The sequence below is a fragment of the Heloderma suspectum genome, chromosome 11 (genome assembly GCF_057233095.1).
Source record: "Heloderma suspectum isolate Gila_16-S chromosome 11, 16-S_ref, whole genome shotgun sequence".
Classification (NCBI taxonomy): Eukaryota; Metazoa; Chordata; class Lepidosauria; order Squamata; family Helodermatidae; genus Heloderma; species Heloderma suspectum.
In genome coordinates this window covers 21,731,717-21,755,928 of record NC_139468.1, presented here as the reverse complement: position 1 = coordinate 21,755,928, position 24,212 = coordinate 21,731,717, and the positions used below count along the sequence as shown (strand labels likewise).

Below are 24,212 nucleotides of genomic sequence, written 5' to 3'. Positions count from 1 at the left end.
AGACAGGTCCATATAGCTCAGCAGTTAAGACTTCCAGAACAGGTATTTATGGTAAGAAATTCCTGTTTTTTCTGCCAGTAATTTCAAGACAAAATGAAACTTTTTGGCATCCCCAGAGTGGCACTGAAATGAACAGAGGCAACAAAGACTTAAATCTGCTGTCCTCTGGGTATGATTATGCAGGTTATGATTTGTGACATGTGACAGTCCATATCCCCAAACTGAATTCTAGCTGGAATGAAGAATCCCTTTCTGTAGAGCTAGAAACCGTATTTGGAGAGTCTGGAACTGGAGTTGAAACAAATATAGTTGCATCACTCTGACCTGTTGCAATATTGTGCTATTGGTGGGAACCCTCTTTTTGTTAGGACAGCTGTTTTTAACCTTTTGGATGCTGTATTAAACATGCATTATCTTTTTTTTTCTTTTTCCCATTTTCTCCCCCACCCCCACTGCCCCACCTTTCTGTCCTTTTTTCCTTTTAGATGTTGATGAATGCGCCAGTGGAAATGGTAATCTGTGCAGAAATGGCCGATGCATCAACACTGTTGGGTCTTTCCAGTGTCTCTGCAATGATGGTTATGAGATGCCTCCAGATGGAAGGGTTTGTGTTGGTATGTCATAAGCATAATGACAGTATTTGGCTGCCATATTTAATTTTAAATGGTAGGAGTTAGCTTCTGATGTTCCCATGTGTATTGGCAAGGGAGATGAAGAGTAGACTAGATATTCTGTTAAAAAAAATAACTTACAGAAATCAGTACACCCTGAAGTGCCATGCACTGTCTTCTTGAAATGTCACCTTCATACTATTAGGCACATATGCATTGTTTATTTATAGTTCTTCCTCCAAAAAGCTGGGACAGAGTTGCTTACATATGGTTCCCAGGTGGTCTCCCACTCAGGCTGTGTATACTAGGGCATTAGAAAATTTTGCTCACAATTCTTTCTGAACTTTACAAATATCGCACAGACTAGAGGTTCTAATCATAACATTTTAGGTTTTTTCCAGTTGGAGTTAAAAGGGACACAAGCACCATCCTTGATTGAATGGGCATTACTTGTTCCTTGCTCAGCTATTATTTAAAGGACAAACATTATTATCAATAAGTTTCTATAATATGGAATTTGCAATACATTGTACTACATATTATTGCAAACTTGGCTGGCACTGTATAAACTGCTAATAAGTAGTATTTCCCATCTAGGAAGTAAATGTTCAAAGACTAACATGTGCTTCATCTTTCTAAATTGCTGATTTAATTAATAGTTCATAGTCAAGTAAATTGGAATTTCAGGGTCAGCTTTGGGTAAAACAAGGGATATAAAGACACAGCAATGTATTAGAAAAGGTCATTAAATTATAGTTATTGGTGGAGTTTTAAAAAAATGATCTGAAGATGAACATTTGAGGCAGACAACCATTCCAGGACTGAGGCAGCAGTATAGAATTCTTATACTTGGACAAAAATTAAGAATTTAAAATATCATTGGCTCCAACTGGGGAATTAAATGTGTGCTTGTCCTTCCCCTCCTCCCCCTTGCAGCCCGCCGCCCACCAAATCTGTTCCAAAGGGTCACCCAAACTTACAAAGGAGGTTTAGGGGGAAAGCATTATCCATTCAACTAGCAGATGCCTTTTTATTGGACGAATACTGTTGGGTACAACCCACTGGGCCCTAAAAGTGCTTAACAGTGGCTGGATTGAACCTGTTATATTCAAATTCAATTTATCTTTGCCATGTGCACCCATGATATTCCTTTACTTAATGAACCCTGTTCCTTCCTAATGGAAATGATTTAGTTTAACTAATTCCTCTGAGGATGTAACCCTGATAAGATGCAACATTCTGTTTGTTGCATTGTAAATTTGTATCTTTATATCAAAGGCTCTGTAGACATAACCCATGAGTAGTTCAAAGAATTGAGACTTCCCCATCCTTACTTTCATTGAAAAATACAATGTAAATTTTATTAATAAAAGGAGCAAGATTAGGACATGTGAAAGTATTGGGAACTGATTATTATTTTGTTTATATCTTCTTACAGATATTAATGAGTGTGCACTGGAGCCTGGTAAATGTGCACCTGGTACATGTCAAAATCTGGATGGCTCATATAGATGCATCTGTCCACCTGGATATATCCTACAAAATGACAACTGTAATGGTATGCAAAGATCATTCGTGCTCCACAGTCAAAGTCTAGATATAAAGAAGAATAAAGTGAAATACCTTGCAGGACACAAAGTAACATTAACGATTCCATTAAAACCAGCGGCAAGTCACTTCTTTGGTCCTTCCAAATCCACATTATGGGGAAAAGGAATCATATTGGTATTCTTTGTCACATGAAGCTAATTCAGAATGTGCACATTGAACCTCTTCTGTTTCATTTTTACTGATGCTGTAATACCTAGGTGTTTATATAGCACTCGTTGCATAATCAGAATCCTTCATGTACATTTTAATAATCCTTAGAACAACCTTGACATAAGATATGTCAGTGCTGTTATCCCCATATTACAGATGGGGACCTGATGCCGAGGAATATCAGCTTGCTTGTGGTCTCATAGTGAATTGATGGGAGAGATAAAATTTGAACTTTGTGGCTCACTGTTCACATTCTTGAGCCAAAACAGATGTGACATTCAATGTGTGAATGCATTTAATGTGTCTGGGTCCCCCCCGCCCCTTAACAGTAGCAGCTGCAGAGGAGGCAGCAGGATCGAGACCACAACATGTAGAGGTGTGGGGGTGGTTAACCCTTCACCCACAAACCACTGTCCTGATGAAAATTCCTCCCTCCCCACTGAAGCTGCTATTAGTCCTGGGGGAGGGGAAGCGTACCTGGGAAGCCTGAAAAGCATGAGAGTCTGCTGCACAAAGGGAAGGTCTAAAAAATCCCAGTAGGTATCCTAAGCCCTTGGGACACCTAAAGTAGCTCTTCAAATCCTGAGCAGTGAATTTGATTAATCAAGCATTTGGGATAATTTGTATTTGGATGCTGACTGATTGGGGCTGCACCCCAATCTTTTTCCTCTGTCAGGTTTGGGCATTTTGCTTCCACCTGCAAAGAAGACAGAAAGGTGTCTGCACTGAGGATCTTCTTCACCACACTATTACCGGCTTATGAAGTATAAACTAGTCCTTTTCAAGTGTGAGAGTGCGCTATGGGGAAGTGGCCTCCTTAGGTGGGAAGTAACTTCCTGCAGCACCAGCGTCTTTATGCAAGACACTGCCCTATTGTACGTTTTGTTGTTCATAGTCCAGTTTGTAGTACTAACATATCCATTCCTTACAGATATTGATGAGTGTGCAGAAGAGGCAGAGATCTGTGCCTTGGGCACATGCAGCAATACCCCAGGCAGCTTTGTTTGCCTGTGTCCTGAAGGGTTCATAGTGTCTTCCACTGGGCGAAGATGTCAAGGTAAGTTTTCCTCCTGTCTTTGGAGATTATTCTGCATAAAATAGATGCTAAATTTCTCATGTGACCTGTAAACTCTAGAATTTAGTCATACCTCTTTTGCAAAGGAAGCTGGCTCCCTATGTACTATAATGGCCAACTGGTGGTCTGTTGTCATCGTCATCTGACTTGCAAGCTTATTTTCAGAGCAGTCCTAAGCATGCTGTCAAGGGCTCCTTGGAGGCCTCTCTCAGTCTAATCCAGTAGCCAAGTCCAGACACAGACAAAGGGATTCCTTTCAAAGCTTTATTCTTCCTTTTACAACTTAACAACTCTACCGTTAGCAACTAGATATGAGCAGCAGAGTACCTATGCCCTAAGTTGGAACAGTCGGTCCCCGTTTGAAAGGGAATTACTGGCAGACCCCTGAACTTAAGGGCTAGGGAGAGTCCCTCCCCTTTTCCCTTGGATCCTCTGGGCACAGCCATTGTTTGCGCGCCAACCGGGCACTACGCCTCCTTTCTGTGCCCTCCATTTGGTGCCGCTCTCTGCGTCGGCATCGCGCGTCCATCTGTCACTCCCAGGACTGCTATCTAAGCTAGGAATGCCGGTGGGAGGAATCTCCGTCAGCTGTTGGCCCTGGGAAAGAGGAGCGACTGCTCTTCCTCAGAATCAGAACTACTCTGGGATTCTATGGGCTTAGTGCCCACCCTGACACATATTTACTTAGAACTGTGCAACAGTATATACGATTGCAGCCTTTGGTTACTGAGGGGCCTTGTATTGGAAGCAGCGTTTGCAGCCTCTGGGTGTTGAAGGTCCAGTGTACCCAGTGTATCATTAGGTGGGGCTTAGGGTGCAGTTGAGCCTTTCCTCTGGCTCCCCCACTTTCAGTTGTATCAGAGAAGCAGTGGTTCTTTCCAGGATCTTGGGACTGTGGATTCCACCTCAATGTTCTGGCAGTAGCAGAGCAACGACTGGGGCTCGCTCCTTGCGATTCCTTCTCCCACAGTTAGTATGATTAATTCTGCCTAGAACAAGCATTTATCAGAATTCCAAAACCATTCTGTGGTTTGGCACCCTTTCCTTGGGTTAAAGTAAAAAAAGGAGGAGTGTTTGTGGTATAATTTTGTAGCCGAATAAATTAGATATGTCTTATACTTGTGGTTTTAGCCTTGCCTTATTTAGCCTTGCCTGAAACTGCTCCTCTCCTAAACAAAGTTGCTCAAAGAATTCCATGGGAATTTTGCTTGGGGAATCCCTGATTTCCTGATTTATTAAATGGGTTTTGAGTGGTTCTGAAGCTTTCAGATCTTGAAGGTATAGGACTATTGAAGTGCAACCAGTTAATTGTTCTGAGTAAATCTTCATCTACGTGTAGTAGTAAGAAATAATAATAAATAACCATGAAATCTCATTGTTGCTACAGTAACAATTTCTTCCATTTTTAAGCATATTCTTTCCCATTCTATAAATGGTATACCAACGTGTATATATTTTTCTAAATTATGCATATATTTTAATCAGTATTGTTTTGGAGGTTTTCTGCCTTCTGGTAATCCTTCTAAAATTGGTTGAGGTTTGGTTTCAGAAGGCATTTTAAAGTCCATCTTAAATCTCCCTGCATTAACTTTTCCTCCAATTTCTGGTTGTTTACATAGTCTATAACGTTCTAAGTTATTTCCGAGTCTCCATTCATTAGTCTCCCTTCACTCCTCAAAATTGGCTGTTCACATTTTTAAAAGATGTTCAATTAAAAACTCTTATTTTGTATTTGTCTCTGAATTTGTGGCAATAATGGAATTATATTAGATGTATAAAGAGACTGCAGGTGTTTATTGATACTTTAATCAATTTAAGTTTTAGTTTATTTGTTGGTGGTATAAAATTATAATTGATAGGGCAGCAAATTATGGGTATAATTATTTATTTGGGGTTCTGGTGTGATAGCAAATGGGAAGAAAAAGACTGGCCTGTCATTGTAACAATGAGTGGTAGTTTTTGTTTTTAAATTTTATTTTACACTTCCTTCAGTATCTCAAAAAAAGGGCAGTTACATTGCAGTTTAGGTAATATGCAACTTTATTTAAATTGAATCACTTAACTAATCTGTTAAAAGGAAAATTATTAGTTAACTAAACCATCTTTAATTGTGGTTGATTGCCCCAGTATAAATAAAAAGTTTAGTACTCCTGGAGATTTGCTTTCTTCTTTATCTAAAGCTTTAATAAAGCCTGGGATTTTGCTCAGTGTGAATCTCCCATAGAGCAAAACTGGACGAGCAGCTGGTTTTGCAGCTGACACTCAGACTGTTCTTTTGCCAACAGGAGAAGTTGCCAGCTGTCTGTCTGTTAGATGCTTGCGGTTTCTCTTCTGCTCCAGTGCTTAAATTACTCGGCCTAGAAGAGCACAGTGTGGTGACACAAAACCAGTAATGCTCTCTCTTAACCTGCAGGCAGTTTGCCAAACACATTTGAGGAGAGAAAAGGACCAAACTGACAATCGTCACTCAGTATTCTTATTCTCTATTATGTTATGTTACCACTGGAAACCTACTTCAGCTACTTAACTTTGATCCGATCTTTGGTTAACAAGCATTCCTCTGGTAATAGACTATAAATAAATTGAAGAAGTATTGAAGAATTAAAGTAAGAGGGAATAATGATACTTCCATATGCCTCAAATATTACATTCATGTGTAAGGCATCAAACACAAGTCAAAATGGCCAGTCTTCCTCCTTGTTCATTGATCTTGCAAATCATGCAGGCACCTATTCTGACCCAAGTCTGGTTTTGTGTTCTGTAAAAGTACCCTAAGACAGCTTTACTAATAAGTTCAAAAATGAATACCCCGCCCCCCCATCTTTACTAGCCCATCAGCCCATTTTAGCCATTTGTGGCTGCAGGCAGGCAAGCCTTGGGTCCCCTCCAGCAAAGGGAAGAGAGTTATTTTGATCCTGTTCCTTCTCCTCTTTAGCTCCTGGTTCTCTCCCTAGCCAGAGAAAGCCACAGAGCACCTTTGCTTTTGGCTTCCCCCCTCCTCTGCTCTTTATATGCAGCCACAGGTACTTCCTGCCTCCCTTGCCTTGCTTGTCAGTAAGCCTTTACTCACAAGCAGGCTATTGTTCATGAGGAGGCCTCCTTCTGGCTTGAGCGAACCAGCTACTCCCTCAACAGGACTGCTGCTTCCCACATGGTTCCTCTCCCTACTCAGTCTTCCATCCTGTTCCACCATCCCTTTTGTGGGCCGTGTTACTGTGGGCTGGTGGCTGTTGGCAAGGTGGAAATGCTCCTTGAGCCACCACAGTGGCACACTGAAAGCCTGAAAGAAAGAAAAAAATGGGGATTTGTCATAAATAAGAATTCTGAAATTGCAGGACGTCAATAAACTATGGATCCATTTGTTGCATTAAAGATAAAGCGAGGACTTCAGATTGGTAGCTCCTATCAAGTATGTTAATTATAGCAAAATTAGAGCCAGCATTTAATTGAAAACTGCATACTGTTCCAGTTGTTGAGGATTGATTGTTGAAGCTTTGGAATGCTGCAAAAAGAAAAAAAGTGCAACTGATTAGTTTAATCAGAACCAGAGAAGGCAGGCAAAGATTTAATGGTTATTTAACTGAATGGTTTTTCTTCATCATATTTTAGAATTAATATTTGCAGTATATTTTTTTCAGAAAATTACTTATCACGAGTTTAACACTGTTCTGCTTTAGAATGAGTTCTATTCAAATGAATAAATGCTAATTTTTTTAAAATAAGTTGATTCTTAAATATGAGCCATGCCCATATTGACTACTATACTAGGTACTTCACCTATCTCTAGGTAGTTGCAAATCTGCTTGTAAGCAGTAAGTCAGTCCAGGTAATTCAGTAAAGAAGAATCGTTACATGTCAAGCATAGCTTTCCTCTTTTGCAAGATGGGAACATATTTGTCAGGGTGGAAACTGAGTCGATAGAACCCCAGAGCAGTTCTGATTCTGAGGAGGAACAGCAAACTGTGGGAGAGGAGCGTGCTCATCTCTCACAGGCACAGCAGCTGGCAGAGATTCCTCCTGCCAGCATTCCTGAGATAGATAGTGACCCTGGCAGTGAGAGAGTGTGGGAGGGGGGCTTGCTGGATGCTCGATGCTGACGCTGGGAGCGACGACAGCTGGAGGGCGTGGAAAGGAGGTGTAGCGCTCGTTTGGCACACAAACAATGGTCGCGTCCTGAGGACCCAAGGGAAAGAGGGAGGAACTATCCCTAGCCCTTAAGTTCAGGGTCTTCCCATGATTCTCCTTCAAACGGGGACCAGCTGCCTAACCTGGAGCATAGGCTACTCTGCTGTTCCTTGCTTAGTCGCTGGTGATTAGCATCTGAAAGAGTCATTAAGTTGTAAAAGGATTAAAGCCTTGAAAAGAATCCTTTTGCCTGCATCTTGAGTTAGCTATTGGAGTAGACTGAAAGAGGCTGCCAGGGCGCTCCTGACAATATTATTTCTGGGTAAAGGCCATAGGAACATAATATATGTTTAACAGTGTAATTCTGTGCATGCCTACCTGGAAAGAAACCCCAATGAGTTTAGTGGGGCTTACTCCTAGGAAAGTGTGCATAGGATGACAGACTGAGTTCTTAATATTAACCGCTCCAGCTTATGTATTGATCCAAATGTAATGGACTACATACTATGTATTTATAAATAACTTGCTTGACATTTCTTAATGCATTTAATGGGAATCTTTGTTTTTTTTTAAACGCTTAATATATACCATATTTTTCTTTGTTTAGATCTCAGAGTAAGCTATTGCTTTACTAAATTTGAAGAAGGGAAATGTTTGGTTCCAAAATCCAGAAACCATTCCAAGCAAGAGTGCTGCTGTAATATGCGTGGGGAAGGGTGGGGCGATCCATGTGAACTGTGTCCAGAAGAAGGAGAAGGTATATATAAAATCTCTCACACGATTGTTGCCATGCCTCCCATATGTAAAATGAGAAATATTTTTGTGAGAAACGCAAAGTAGGAAGTGTGTGTGTGTGTGTGTGTGTGTGTGGAACATTTGCAAAGCTGTTGCTTTTTTCTTTAAATTCAATCTAATAATAATTTGCATCAGCTTCTGCAGCTCACTTCCTGCTGAAATGGCGTTTCTGTCTAGATAGGCAATGCCTTCAGAATACAAGGAAATAACTAGCAGTTCGTAATCCTCCCAGAGAACATTAGTTATTGGGCAGATTAGAAATGTAATAGAATAAATCAATACACAGTTCTTCCTCACACATTGGATTAGGTCTAAAGGTGCCTTTCCCTACCTTTCTGCTTTATACATTGTGCTAGAGTGTTGTGCAAGAAAAATGAAATGAAATCCAGAGGAGATTTTCTGCTTGCTGAAGTGAAGGCATGAGAACGCCTGTAGAGCCTCTTTGGCTCCGTCTACATGGTACTGCTTTCACCCTTCACCTCGTCGCAACTGCGCAACATTTCAGCTTCGAATTAGCTTCTACTGGGATACACTCAGAATTTACCGCGGGCTTCCCTAACAAGACTCTGCTGTGTCCCTTTTTTTGCCATTATGCTTTAATGCACAGCTGTGCAGTCCTGTGAGCATGGGGGTGCAACACTTCAGTGGCTGTTTTGAATTTTAGGGGTCCTGTTGTGTCTTTCCATCCCTCGTTAGATAAAAAGTGGGTGTTCTGTGCTCCTTCATTTCCACGCCATCTGTTTGTCATTTCCCCAGCCTGAGACTCTTGCGATGGTTCACACTCACAAGTGTGAGTGGTACGTGCCTATCCATCGCTCTGAAATGGTGACTGGAGCAATGTTTGTCCTCCCCCAAGACCCCCCAGCCCTTGGGCACAGAGTCCAAAAGCAACCATTGCGAAGATACGAAGCTGCAGAAATGAGCGAAAATGTGATTAAATCAATGAAAACGCTTCTCTGTGCCTCTAACTGCGCAGCTGTGAAGGAACAGGGGAGTGTCACTCTCTGACACTCTGTCTCACAGAGTGACGCAAGCACTACACACACCTGCAACACACCCACTGCAAAATGTGAAGTCCGCAAAATGGGAAGGGACAGACGGCCCACAACTGTGGGGAAACCCTCAGCAAACGAAAAACATCGCAGCAAAACGCCTCCTTGGAAATCCGCATTTTCTGGGAGAAAGCAACGGATGGCTGTGAAGTGGTGACTACGTCGTCTGACCTGAGGGACCTCGACTTGTAGCCGGGCCGGAGCAAAAGGCTCAAGTAGACAGGACCCTAGTTCTAGCTCTTGTGCTAGTATTTGCAGAATAGCGCTAGTGGATATTTTCCTTTCACCCATGGCTCTTTGGATCCACTATTCTTTAGAGGATTTTCATAAAGCTTACAAACATCTTCTTCAGAAATGTGTTTTTTTTAGATGGCAAAGCAATTTTAAAAACCTGTAAATGGCTCATTCCATAACAACAGTTCTCAAAGAATGGAGATTGAAACTTTGGCATGGAAATGCCCTCCTTGTAGGAATACTGTCATAGTGAAGGAGCCATGAGCCCCAGTCCAGTACTGCTCCATCCCAATTAGTGATATAGAAGAGGTTCTCTTCCCACCCTAGGGTTGTCAGTGCTGGAGATCAGTGATGCAATGCTTTGTTTTCCATGAGGATCTTGGGGATATCCATCATTAGTTTTGGACAATGGCAAAAGTTACAAAATACCTTAGTTACGCTTGTGTCCATCATTTAGGAAATTTATAACCAAATTTAAGAACCCTGGTCTAGAAATCGCCTCTTTTGATCTTGCATGTTCAGCGTGCTGTGATAATAGAAATAAAGTAACAGTTATTCTCTACCAGTTGCAAACCATTCAGGTATGAGAATGAAAACACTGCATTGGATATTTACATATTGTTTCAGTTCTGGAGGCCATGGTCTGTGTCCAATGGCACTGACAACGAGCCGGCTACAATGGAAAATGAGCCAGCTACTCTGTGGCCCAGTACAGTGTCATTCCAGTTGATCAGGAGATGCATGCTCATGGAAGGCTGGACAGAAGTCAAGAACAAGCATTACAATTGTGTACTACTGGAGAACCCCTGGTTTAAATTGTGTATTGACCCAGTGTTGATTCTCAAATAATGTTTAATCACATGAAAGTTTCAGCAACTGCTGAATTCTCCATAGATCCACTCAATCAACTGTCTCAAGTAATGAATTCGAGTTTTCATTACTTGAAATGAAAAATTACTTGAAATGAATATATGTTTGATTTGGCTCTCACATATCCCATTTAGCAGTGTATATTTTATCTCAGGGCACAATGAAGAGTTTGTGTTATTGTTTTAGTGCAGGGGCCAGATTGCAGCTTACAACACACTTAGCGTGCTACCACCGATGCAAAGCAGTTGTACAATTTTGAGCTGAACTACAATGATTCACCATGCAAGAAGGGTCATGTGAATCAACCTTGATTCTTTCTTTGCTTTGGTCAGATCCAGAGGTAGCCTTTGCCTTCTGGGTAAGAGGAAAGCTTTCTATAATTTTCTATCCCCCAGAAAAGGTTTTGCCACTTCCTTCTTCAGTATACACAAACTAATCTAAATTATTTGCAGATGGGGCAGGAGGGTAGGTAAGCAATCACCCACCATCTTTACTTGGGTGAAGTTTTAGAACTCTCTTCTAGACAGATAAAATGCACACACTTGTATATGTATGGATACAGTAGCTATGGCATGCAATATTAATTATAGAACCTGTATGTGAGTTTAGCGGTTGAGACAGTGTAACAAATCAACAAAAATGTGTTAACTGTATACGAAAAAACTGCCAGTGTCTAACCGAAACAGTATAATGTTTATATGTACCACAATCCAAATAAGGGTTACCATGTAAAACTGGTTGATTTTCTACAGTTTACTATCTATATTTAACTTACAGACGCTTATCAGCAAATTTGTCCATTCGGATCTGGCATTCTGGTCGGCCCACGTGGTGAACCAATTGGTAAGTGATCCATGCTTGGAAGAGTATTGCACCCTAGAGTTTTCTTTTAAAATAGCCTTTTTTGTTAGATCTATCACTTTCTTGACTTGATGTTGTTCTTCGTGGTCTTTGCGCAGCTCTATTTGCTGATGTTTATTTTTCAATGGATATCCAGATTTCAATTTAAACAAATTCCCAATATGGGAAAAGACATGTGGATTCTGCAGAGTGCAGAGCACTCTCAGTGAACCTTTTAGAACTCTGTCTAAGGAGTTGGGATTCCTGCTCCCTCTCTTCAAAGGGAGATGTTTGACTCTCTGCACAGTGTCTTGAGAAGTGGAGTGAGTGCCTTCTTGCTCAGTTGTCTTCTTCCAAATGTGAGAGCAGCAGCTCAGAGAAGCTCAGATTTTCTCTTCAAAAAAGAGAGGTGAACCTCAAGCACCTCTTGAAGAGAACTTATTGTCAGAGGAGAACTTATTGATTGAAATTAATTGCTCAATGTGTTTTGACAATTATTTTCATCAAGGTAACAACTGAAAGTTTCCCTATATCAAAAGGTGCTTCCTAAAAGTGTAGCAGCCATAAGTTTTTGTTCACCCAAAATGTCTGTGGGCTTCCCAGAGGCATCTTGTTGTCCTCTGTGGAAAACAGAATGCTGGACTAGATGGATCCTTGGTCTGATCCAGCAGGATTCTTCATATATTCTCAAGCATATATAAACTAAAAACTTATTGAAAGCAAGTTGGAAAAAGATGCAGAATGGATATGTGTAATTGCACAAATGAACAGTTGAAGAGCACCAGTCAACATAATGCCTACTCTTACGAGTTCATAGAATGGTGGGCCAGTGAAGGGAAGAACATAGAATACTGGGAAAGAACAGGAGAAAAAGATGACTGATAATGAGTTGTTATTATTTATATAATGCCATACATGTGCATGGTATTATACAAAGAATGAGGGAACAGGTCCCTGTACCAATGAGCTTATAGTCTAGAAAATGACACAAGGGAGACAGCAGGCAGAACAGGAAGTTGTGGGGGCAGGGGGAATTGAGGCAGGCAGAAAGAGTAGGAAAGAGGGAGGGGATAAGGAGAGCCGAAGAGAAGGAAATGAAGAGAGCACTGAAGGAGAAGAGAAAGAAGGGAAGAAATTAGATAGGGGAAAGTGGACACAAAGCAACAATACTGCTAGACTTGCTGCACAGTCCTATGTGTGTCTATTTTGAAGTAACTCCCACTGTATTTAATGGGGCTTACTTCCAGCTAAGTGCGTTTCTGTTGCAGCCTAAAAGAACTGTGTTAAGTGACACTGAGCCACATAAGCAACAGTGATTTGAAATTGGGGGTGCTTCCATACAAGACTTTTAATGTGCAATCATCCTGCCTAATTCATAGAATTTTACGGGGGTTCCAGACATCATCATCATCATCATCATCCATTCATAATCTTCCCACAGCTGCTTCCGTCTTTTTTCTTACTGCGGAAAACTTCTTAAGAAAAAAAAGTTGGACTATCTGCTCAATGGCTTCTAATCATTAGCTTTAGTACTCTTCCTTCTGGAAGCACCCTGGATGTGGAGGAAGTGGTCGGTTGCTCATAGTTATACCTGTTAATTTGTGGGTGATTACCTGTTTTTAATTTATAAGATAAAGAAATATTGTTTATATTTATTAGATCAAGAACAAATCTAGTTTGTCTCATCCATAATTGAGAACTGGGTGCATTACATAAGCACCTGTCGTTTCAACTAAACTGTTGCTCCTTTTTTGCATTTATTGATTATATCATGCAATTTGGGGATTATTCAGCACAGGATTCTTCAATAAGTGTTTCTTTTGTCTTTCCATTTGATTAATTTTGGGGCTAAGATGCGGATGAATGTCTGGATGCAGACAACTGTAAGTTTGGGCAATGTATCAACACAGATGGCTCCTTCCGCTGCGAGTGCCCATTTGGTTACTTGCTTCAAGGAACTGAATGCGTAGGTAAGTAATGGCACTACTCTTTATTCTGGTTTTAGATTTCCTGAGCTTCCAGGTTACAGGCACTAAGTAAATCCAGTCAAACCTGCTTTTTCCTGTGTTTTCAAATATGTTTTCCTGCAGGTAACTGGAGCTGCAGCTTTCAGGCTATTGTAACACATACTATGCTTTTCTTTTATTTGTTTTTACTGTTCCCAGACACTGATGAGTGCTCCGTAGGAAACCCGTGTGGAAATGGAACTTGCAAGAACATTATTGGAAGCTTCGAATGTACTTGTGAAGAAGGGTTTGAGCCAGGACCAATGGTGACATGTGAAGGCAAGTGCCACCTCCAGGGATGGTTGAGTGGACTTCTTCAGAAAGCATGTTCATCCAGACATCCGTGCTTCTCAATAGTCTGTTGTTCTACTGACAGGGAAACTCTGCTGTAGCTCTGTAGAGGAATAAAGTATAGGATAGATATTGTCCATCTCTAGCACATACAGTCCTTTGAGAGTACAGAATTCTGATGAAGCTATCTCTTCTCAACAGTGGGAAGGAGTAAAATAACAAACTTTTATGGCTGGTGGGTAAGTCCAGTGTTTCATGCTAGGAATAAGGAGAAGCATGATAGTATAGGTGGAAGGTAAAAGGACCAGACAGCAGATGCATGGGGTGGAAAGAGGAAGAAGAAGAAAAGGAAAAGTGAGAATTGGGGTTAGTTTTGTTTGTTTGTTTTGTTTTGAGTCAGTAGTAGTAGTGATAGGCAAACGCTCCTCAGCTTGATTTGGAATTCAACCCCGTTAATGGCTCATTTTCCCCCAAGCCCAGTTCCAAAATTCAGAAATCCCATTGCCCTCCTGATGATATCTGGAATATGATAGGACCAGATTCATTTGTTTCCCTGACCTCCTTGTGAGCCTCTCAACCACTCCTGCAAACCCCTGAGCCCTGCTCCTTTTTTCTTAAACTAAACTTTACAGCAACAATGGGGAGGCCTCCCTGCAAAGCCTCTATTCCTTCCTGGTGCTTGTAACTTTGAAAACCAGTATTCCAGGGCGAGAGACAAAAGATTTTTAGGGGGCCTGAGTACTCAGGAACATTCCGCCCTGGGAACTCCATGTAGCTTACAGGGCACCTGACATACTTGAGTATTCAGGTGCCCTGGAAAACAACATGTCCCTGGGTTTGTTGCTGATATGAACATGCTTCTGAATTGGAAGAGAACTACTTGGGGAAATGACCCTTGATTCGTAACGTAACTGAACTTTGCAGAATTCTCAGAAAACGCCTGAAGCCTTTCCCCAAGAATTCTCAAAAAAGACTCAGAAAGGTCCAGCCCATTCTGAATCAAGGTGGGTAGGTTTGCCCCTCACTAGTGTATTAGAAAATATAGATGGAGGCAGTGCAGAGAATTGAACCTGGTGGTATGACCATAGGAGTGGGAGAGAGATTATTTTACCAGACTCAATCTCAAGAGAGTGGAGATGCCAAAAGAATGAGTGGTAGCAACAGACTACAAGATTGGGCACTTGCTGGGGCCCTTGAATGGTTGAAGTGTGCATTGAGCCAGGCCAATGACACAGCACGGTCCTTAATCCACTTCTTCACCGTTCTTCTGATGCTTGGGAAATATTAAGGATTGTGAAAGTGAATGAATGGCATACTGTTTCTGGGGAAGGGACAGATCTCTTGCACAGCAGCAGTGAGAGCACTTCAGGTCCCTTGTCTAGGAGAGACTGTTTGAAACCTGTTGCTTTTTTAGAGCAGGAGGGAAGGCATAAAAAAATGACAGCAATTATTAGGTGCTGCTTTTCATGATTCATTTTGGATCTTTGGTTTGTTCATTTTTATATACAGATGTAAATGAATGTGCTCAGAATCCACTTCTTTGTGCCTTCCGATGTGTGAACACCTATGGATCATACGAATGCAAATGTCCTGCTGGCTACGTTCTCCGAGAAGATAAGCGAATGTGCAGAGGTAAGATTCCTAGAAAACCTCTGCTGATTATAAAAGAATGCCAAACTAGCTGGAACTATATCAGTTAAAATCTCTTCTTAATCAAACTGTTGTTTTATGTGAGGATGAAATACTTTTTTTCTTTCAGACCAGCAGTTCCTATTTTGGCATAATCATAAAAAGCTGCTTCTTGCTTACACTGGAGAAGACAATCAAGCAAAAACCCTAGCTCATTAATTGTTAAGTATAGCTTGTAATGGGAAACATCCACAAACACAAAGGGAGCAAACATGTTTTCCCCTTTCGCCACCCATTTTAAAACACAATTATTCTTTAAGGATTTTCACAAGATTTCTTATCAGAGGATTTTCATTTTCAGTGAATACAACGCCAACAGAAATTTCTAATTTTCCCCAAAATTGGAAATACACCCCTTTCCCAAATTTGCATTAAAAAAATAATTTTCTACAGATTTAAAACTAAATTTGCCTTGCAGGGAGTTCAGTATTATTGAATACAGGTGAGACCTGCAACAAAATATTGATGTATATCATTGCCTCCTAATAGGAGTACTCCTTTTCCACATTCCAGCCAGCCCTAGTCAAGAGACTATAAGCTGTTAAGGACTCAAGCAAGTCACTTCAGGGTTCCCCCTGCTCCCTTGATTTTCCTTTTTCTCTTTTCCAGTTGACACCTGATGTTCTGTATCTTCGAGCAAACTTAGACCTCGTTGGGCTGTATTTGCTTCTTTTCTTTCTTTTTTGATCTCCTTAGATTTTTCTTTTAAAAGATGTTTTGTACTCCTGCAAACCTCAGGGTTACCCTGAGCTTGCTGATACCTCCCTCTTGTTTCCCAATGGTCCTGTTTTCACTTCAGTCCTGTCAGCACTTGCCACTTGAGTTCACTCTTAGAAGGAGTGATGAATCTCCACCCTCAAAAGTCCTACATTCTAGTTAAAGGACATACTACATTTGGGAATTCTAGCTCTGAATCACACCCTCTGAATCACAATAATAGTCAAACTACTTAATCAGAGTCAGATTTTGTGAAGTAACATTCAATGACTGAGTTGCATTTTATGACATTTGAAACACTGTCTCACACTGCAAACTGCAATGCCACATCTTCAGTGGGAGATTCTCTTAGCCTGTGGGTTTTCCCTATCTCTTCCAGCCTTTTGGGGAGGAGCTCAAAAAGCCAATCCTAGCAGTTCCAGCAAGAAAACAGTTTTACTTTCACAGTGTGTGTGTGTGTGTGTGTGTGTGATCAAACTCCTACATGTGAACCTTCGTTTTTAAAATTAAAGAAACATCTGGACTGTTAATACCCCATATAAAGATGTATTATGAGAGAATAAATGTATCTTCAAGATGGCCACATTCCACAAATAACTCAAACCTAAATAGTCAAGTGTATGTACCTCTACCCAGAATCAGCAGCATAAAAATGATACACATAAACTGAACACAGATTATCTATCATGTGCTGTTATTTTTCTAGTGTATGCACTTTGTTCTAAAGGATTATAGAGGCAAGCTTACTGGCTGATAATAAATGTGGTGATATCTTTATGTTTTTGTTTTTTAAAAATAAGAATGAGCTACTTCAATCTTTCATCAACTTTTTTGTCAATATACATATGCTTTTAGATCAGAATGAGTGTGAAGAAGGAATTCATGACTGTGACTCGAAGCTAATGACATGTAAAAACTTGATAGGCACATACATGTGCATATGTGGGCCAGGATTTCAACCAAGACCAGATGGTGAAGGTTGCATGGGTAAGTGAAGATGAAATCTTCAAGAAATTCAACCCATAAATGCTAATTGCAAATTCATTTACAGGAGGAAATTTGGCTAACGGAAAAATATTCTCCTGAGGTTGGATCCAGACTAAGTCAATTACATTTAGTTCCCACTGGAATCCACAGGATTTAACTCATGCCTGACTTGCCCCATCTTCAGTAGAGCCTAAGTACAACTAATTTCATTTGGATCTAATCAATAGTGTTTCATAGAAGTCAGACCTTAAGGATGTATGTCATATGGGTTCCAGACAGAGGATGATCCCTATCTGTTCCCACGAACAAATAACAATTCAAATATTATATGTTAACAGTTCGTATATGTGATTTGTTCCTTTTTATACTTGGGAACATATAATCCTGTGAAATTTGAGTAGCAGTTCACAAGATGCTCAAGGAATCACAGTGGAAAGAGGTACCCAGAGCTTGGATGTACTTGTGCTATCTAGGTGACTTTCTCTCTTATGCAAGCAATCTGGTATTGAGCACCTGAACAATCTTAGATTCCTTTTTTTTCAATGCAAGTTTCTAGCTGTTAGGATGTGGAGAAATCTATTAAACATATTTGAGCAGCGTCTAGTGAAGTTCTTATAGGAAGAAGGCTGAATAGGGCTTCCAGTGGTCAGAGAGAAATATGCACCACCACATGCCATATAAACACCACAGTTAGAATGAGTTAAGATCCTCAGCTTTCTGACAGCCAAACTAGATAAGGTATTTGAGATCTTCAATTGGATCTCCCATCTCTTTTAATTCTTTTAAAAGCAGCTGGATGTATGGGAATTAGAGTAGACCATGGTGCTGAAGAGGGGGGAAGGTTGAACCCTTTGCCCAGTGCTTATTCTCAAAAGCTGCTATTTGCCCTGTTAGCAAACAAAGAAAGAAAAGAAAGAAAAGGAGGTAACTGGGAGTGGTTTTATTTAGATTGGGGGAAAATGGTATAGGAGAAAAGTTAACCTCTCTGCACCATGGTCCTGATCTAATTTAGCCCCACTCTACCCACTGCCAACTCCTTTTAAATGAAATTAAAAGAGATTAAGAGATCTGATCAGGGATTGCCAGCATCCCATCTAGTTTAATACCAGGTTGAGAGCTGTCATTCAAGAGTGCCCCTAAAGAGCAATTTATTCCAAAATGCGTTGAGCCTAAATAAATGCTTTCTTTCGCACCTGGAGGTTTCCTCCCTTCTTTTTCCTGTGGTTGATACCTTCCCATCCCCCCTTTTCACTATGAGTTTCAAAAATTGATCAAAAGAAATGATTTTAAATTCCCATGGCATTTAATGTATATTATTTTCTGCAGCACAATCTGTAGCAATGTTCAGTTATCTTTGGCCCAAAGTTAACTGAACATTGCTACAGACTGTGCTGCAAAAAAAGAAATAAGAAATTAAATGTCATGGTAACTTAAAATCATTTCTTTTGATCAATTTTTGAAACTCACAGTGCGTATATTTTATACAATAAGGAGCCATGCCTTTCTACTGCATATTTAAAATCTCAGTATAAACATTTATCATTTTAGAATCAATGTTTGTGCTTCTTCAGGAAAATGTGGAATTACATAAACTAATGATATTAATTTTGGGGCATATCCTTAAAAATATACAGATGAGAATGAGTGTCAAACCAAACCTGGGTTGTGTGAAAATGGACGCTGTATAAATACACAAGGAAGTTTCCGATGTGAATGCCATGATGGTTTCAACGTCAACGAAGCTCAGAATGACTGCATAGGTAGGTATTAGAGTCAGGAAAAGGAAGGGTGGAGCAGGTCTAGGACATTAAATATATTTGATCTCTTGTCTGTGACATCTGCCTGCCTGCAGAAAATCTGTTACTTGAGCACATTAGATTCAGCTGAGAGCTTTTCTACACAAAGCATTTATTGTGCGCTCGTGATTCCTTATTCACGATTGTTTATGGGCTCTTTAGATGATGTCGTGATCCTTCAGTTTCACTTCTGTTCTTTCAGACCACTTTCCCCCCGCCCCCACTGTTTTTAGAACAAGGAAATTGGTTTATTATTTTAGAATAGGGAAAATGGCACTGTTTCTCGTGTATTTGAGCTATTATGATATATCATAGCTTCTATCATAACCACCTTGAGGTTATGTAGTGGAAAAGCGGGGAAAGAAAAGCTCCTTGTGTAGAGCTCGGATTTCAATACTGCCACGAAACTGAAAGATTCAGCAATTAACAACCCTGTAGAAAAGCCCTGAAAGTCACTGTGTAGTTCAGCTGTCATTATGGGAAGTTACTGGGTGTATTACTGGTTTGTTAAGGGAACAGCAGAGAAAGGGGACCTAAACCTACTGAGGCCCCTTAAATGATGCAAACAATAATTCTTTGGGCTACTTCAAACATGTATGTATGAAACTTAATTATTCAACACTTGATAAGAGGAGGCTGAATATATGAACTGACTCCATCAGAATGCATTATGTTTGAGATGAGTTGGAGTAGTATGAAAATCATATCTCTGGTGGTAGATCTGTGATGGCTTTTACATATTTAATGCCATCACTTGACATTGCAGCCATCAGGTGATGAACATGCATATCTGAACTAGCCCTTCTGTAGTAAATACAAATATGTACACCTCTCTATTCCAGCACCTATCCGACTTCAGTGTCCTTAAACACATCCACATAAAATTTCCCTCCTAGCTAGCATGGATCAGAAAGACATTTGTCTCACAGCAAATGAAGCGGTAACCTGGATTTATGGGAGGGCCCGGATTATGTGGATCTAGCTATTAATCTGCTTCTGTTTCTATATAAACTGGCACAGAATTGCTCTGCTGCTATCTAACAATTATTTGGAATGTTCTAACTCTGATTATTCATTTCTTAATCTCTTCTTTCTCTGGGTCTGATTGCAAGGACAGAGTGTTCTAGCTGTATAGGACTCCCCTCACCCCCTCTAAATGTCTTTTTCTTTCTTCCCTTCAGACATCGTGTCCTCTTTCTTACTGCTGCCTGGCTTTCATTCTCCCTGTTACAATCCTTAAATATAGCTAAGTATGTTCTTCTTTCTTTTATAATCCTGCTGCAAATTCCCTGTGTTCACCCCACCCCTCAAACCAGTTGTAGCTACTGACGTTTTCCATGTGATGTTAATTTGCTTTGCAGATAACAGAGAAGGCTATTGCTTCACTGAAGTCTTACAGAGTATGTGTCAGATTGGATCAAGCAACAGGAACCCTGTGACCAAATCTGAATGCTGCTGTGATGGTGGGCGAGGATGGGGACCCAGCTGTGAGATCTGCCCCTTCATGGGCACTGTAGCCTTTAAAAAACTTTGTCCTCTTGGCCGCGGATTCACGACCAGTGGAGCAGGTATATCTGTCCATTCAAATTGGTGGAGAAAATCAGCAGTTTTAGAACAAAGACTGTTTAGAAACAAAAATACTTGCTATACCAATTCAACTGAACATGGTACATTGCTTTAATTTAGCATCTGTTTAGGTGACATGGACCACAGGGCCAAACTATAGTGCAACAGCCCTTCTATTGTTTGAAAATCTGCTTTGTCAAGAGGCAACTGAGAGCAGAGAAGTGAGGGGGTACTTTAGCCTGCAGTTTTCCCTCCTCACGTTGCCTCCTAAAGTGGCTTTTCACATTTTGAAAAGGGCCATCTCACATTTGTATGTAGCATGTAGCTTGGCTCATGTTCTAGCAGGTGACATTGGATCAAAGACCCAGTCGCCACCACTGGCCATGGAAGGATTCTTCCGGTAAGCGTTACATGCCCATCCAGAGATGAATGCTGATCTTTGGGGCCCAAGTGAATAAGGCCTGAGGGAGAGGAGGTGGACTGCTTCTTCAACACAATCTGAGCTGTTCTTAAGGCAAGAAAAATGATTGGAAAGGGCCATTTAAGTTTCAGGATCTAGTCTCCCCAATAGGTCATCCTGGAAGATACTTTATGCTGCAGGAGCCAACCAGAGTTTCCCCTCCCTGTGCCTCCTTGTTCCACCTGCTATTGTAGTTCAAGGACAGCAGAGTCCAAGAGGAAAATGGAGAATCCAGTGCTACAGATGTACTTTGTTTATTCAATAAATCCATATCCTGCTTTTCAGAAATATAGCCTCACAAAGCAGATGCAAGGAACAGTCAATCAATAGATGTACATTGTATACTGGGAAGTAGCAGGAGAGGGCAGGGGCAATGAGTTCAGTGAGCCAAGGGCTAGTTGTGTCCAGCAGAGGTGGAGGAATAAGGAGCCTCTTGGGAATGGTGGCTGGAACGCAGAGTGAGTGTGTGTATTGTGTGTGGAGGGTCCGGGCTCCCATAGCTATGGGATTGCAAAGAGGAGAGTGAAGGAAGCTTCCTTGGTTCCTTACAGGCTACATGGCCAGACCTGTATTTTCCAAGATTCACTGAAAGTGTGAGGGTGGTATATCATGTGCACGGTTTGCCCACAATGCCAGAATATCTGGGGCTATGAGAGTAAAGCAGAGCTATTTGTAATGGTTATCTCCTTCAACTGAAGTCTTTATTCCCACTGGATGTTTGTGGCCTTGTACAACTAAGCTTAGGGAACCTGCATTGTCTGACCACTGGGACCTGCAACGGTGTTGATGCAGGAGTCTCCTGTGCCACAGCGTTCCTTGCTTTTTGCTGTAGTGTCCATCATGTCCCTTCCCCCACTTTCCTGCCTGTTTAGACAGGCAGCAGAAGGAGGTGTACATATGGCCTAAGGGTCAGAGTATGGCTATAAATAACACTGTGCGATTCTCGTATCTAGCTGGGAGAAGAAATGTAATGGCCATGGCTCAATGCATCACTTGGGACACAAGCCAAGTGGAAAAAGGGTCAGAGTTCGCTAAGCTTTAGATGATAACTCCCAAGTCTGTCACTGTTCCATTAGTTTAATCTCATTTCAAGGTTTCTTGTTCCTTTTCATTGTGAAATGGCATAAAAGCTTCAGTATTTTTGTTTTTACAAGACTCCTAAATCGAAGGTGCGTCTCTTCATTGATGAGTTGTATTTTTGTTTCCTGTGAAAGCACAAGAGAAGCACTGAATCCAGGCACACTGTTTTTTTCTTGCTTTCTCTATAGTCCTATTTATTGAATTGCAGATATTGACGAATGCAAGGTTATTCATGATGTTTGCCGGAATGGAGAGTGTATCAATGAGAGAGGATCGTATCGCTGTCATTGCAAAGAGGGCTACATTACAGATATAACAGGCACACTTTGTATAGGTAGGTTTTTCCTTTTTATTACATGCATATAAAATGATTGATTTATTTGCAATATTTGTATGTTGCACAATAACAGTGATCTTGAGGTGGCTTGCAATAATGGAACATCAAAATACAGTAACAAATCAGCAATCAATAAAACAATAAAGTAAGATAAAAATTTCAGCAGTAGCGAATCCAACAGTATAATAAGATGGACAGCATCACTAAAAGTACATCCCAGGTCTAAAATTAAATGGATTAGAAGTACACAGATTTAGAAAGGCTGGGAAAATAAAAAGGTATTTACCTAGGGTTGAAAAAAGTATAAGGAAGGCATTCCATAATTATGGCAGGGGGAGGACAACACTGAAAAGGCCTTTTCACCAGAGGCTGCCCATCACACCTCACTTGGTGGGGGCACCTGAGGAACAGCCTCTAAAGATGATCTCAGAGTCCAGGTAGGAGAAGGAGGTGATCCTTCAGGTAACCCAGTACCAAGATCTTCAGGGTGTTAAAGAGCAAAACGAGCATTTTGAATTTATTTATGTATTTATGTGTGATACTTATATACTACTAAATATAATAACATCTTAAGCAGTTCACATATAAATATTAAGATCACATTTACAATACAATTTTAAAACAATTCCAATTACAGTAAGAATGATACAAGGAGCAGTAAGATGGAACAGCATGGTTAATTTAATTACAAGCCAGGGAAAGCCTGGGTGAACAAGTGCGTTTTCAGGAGGTTTTTGAAACATGCCACATTTTCTGCCTCCTGAGGGTGGGTGCTGTTATCGAGAAGGCCCACCATTGAGATATTAAATGGCGACATTCTGTCAATTGGCCCTAGAAATGGACTGTGAGGCAGTGCGGATGCTAAAGCACCAGTGTACTGTGTTCAAATCATCCAGTACCTGTTAATAATCTTGCAGTCCTATTCTGGACTAGCTGAAGTTTCCAAACCAGTTACAAAGCAGCGCCACGTAGAATGGTTTACAGTAGGGTGTGGACTGTAATGTAGAAGTATTATGTTTCAGGTGATGACAGTTGATACAAAAGATTCTGTCTGTGGTATATGATCTGTGATGGATGTTTCACACAGCATCTGCCTTTGCATGTAATGGTAAACTATAGTTTAGGATTATGTACATGAGCACAAATGTGCTCGCACAAAGCTTTGAGTTCGAGCATTGCCACCTCCCCTCTCCTCCTACAGTGTCAGGAGGAGGAGTTATTCAGAATTTATTTCTGCATGAGCAGGAATGAACTTGCACAAGGTGTCTGGCTTACGTGCCCTTTCCTCCCACTACATGTCCAGGGAAGGAATAAGCCAGGCTTCTGTTTCAGTTAGCAGGTTCCCAGCTTGCCATTACATGCAAACCAGGAATTGTAGTTTAAAATAAACTCTACTTTGATAAATCACCAAAAATCCAGGGTTTGAAACTGTGTTTTCAGTTGACTAGTGTTTATTTCAAACTATAATTCTTGGTTTGGGCATAACAACCAGCCAGGAACCTGCTAAAGTGAGACTAAATTCTGGTTTATTCTGCCTCCTGGCCATGCAAGAGGAGAGGGGAGGGCGCAGTGCTCAAACTCAGAGGTTTGTGCGGACACATTTCTGCTCATGTACTTAACCCTAAAATATGGTTTACCGTGACATGATGGTCACTTATTCCTCTCATTACTGCATATTGCAGGAACTGAATATTGAACTTGTAAATGTAAAATTAATAAACACCTTTTCTCAATTTAAAAATGTAGAAGAAACTAATATTTACAGTTCTGAAGTGTGGTGAATGACAATTGAGGCAAAGGCCTTCTCTGTTGTGGGATTCTCTCCAGGGAGGTTCACTTGGTGCCTCCTCTGGTGTCTTTTTGGTGCCAGCTGAACACTTTTTAAAAATGGGCTTTTACCAACAGAACCATTGTAAACAT

General features: G+C 40.8%; 1 protein-coding gene across 1 annotated transcript in view; it reads left to right on the top strand.

Moving 5' to 3' along the window:
- Positions 1-24,212, top strand: part of FBN1 (fibrillin 1) — a 262,621-nt gene that overhangs the window by 224,321 nt on the left and 14,088 nt on the right. The window contains exons 47-58 of the mRNA XM_084817119.1: positions 486-614; positions 2,050-2,169; positions 3,304-3,429; positions 8,180-8,329; positions 11,301-11,366; positions 13,217-13,333; positions 13,529-13,648; positions 15,170-15,292; positions 16,922-17,053; positions 18,688-18,813; positions 20,211-20,417; positions 22,164-22,289. Of these exons, the coding sequence (XP_084673245.1) occupies positions 486-614; positions 2,050-2,169; positions 3,304-3,429; positions 8,180-8,329; positions 11,301-11,366; positions 13,217-13,333; positions 13,529-13,648; positions 15,170-15,292; positions 16,922-17,053; positions 18,688-18,813; positions 20,211-20,417; positions 22,164-22,289 (1,542 nt within the window). The remainder of the gene's footprint in view (positions 1-485; positions 615-2,049; positions 2,170-3,303; positions 3,430-8,179; positions 8,330-11,300; positions 11,367-13,216; positions 13,334-13,528; positions 13,649-15,169; positions 15,293-16,921; positions 17,054-18,687; positions 18,814-20,210; positions 20,418-22,163; positions 22,290-24,212) is intronic.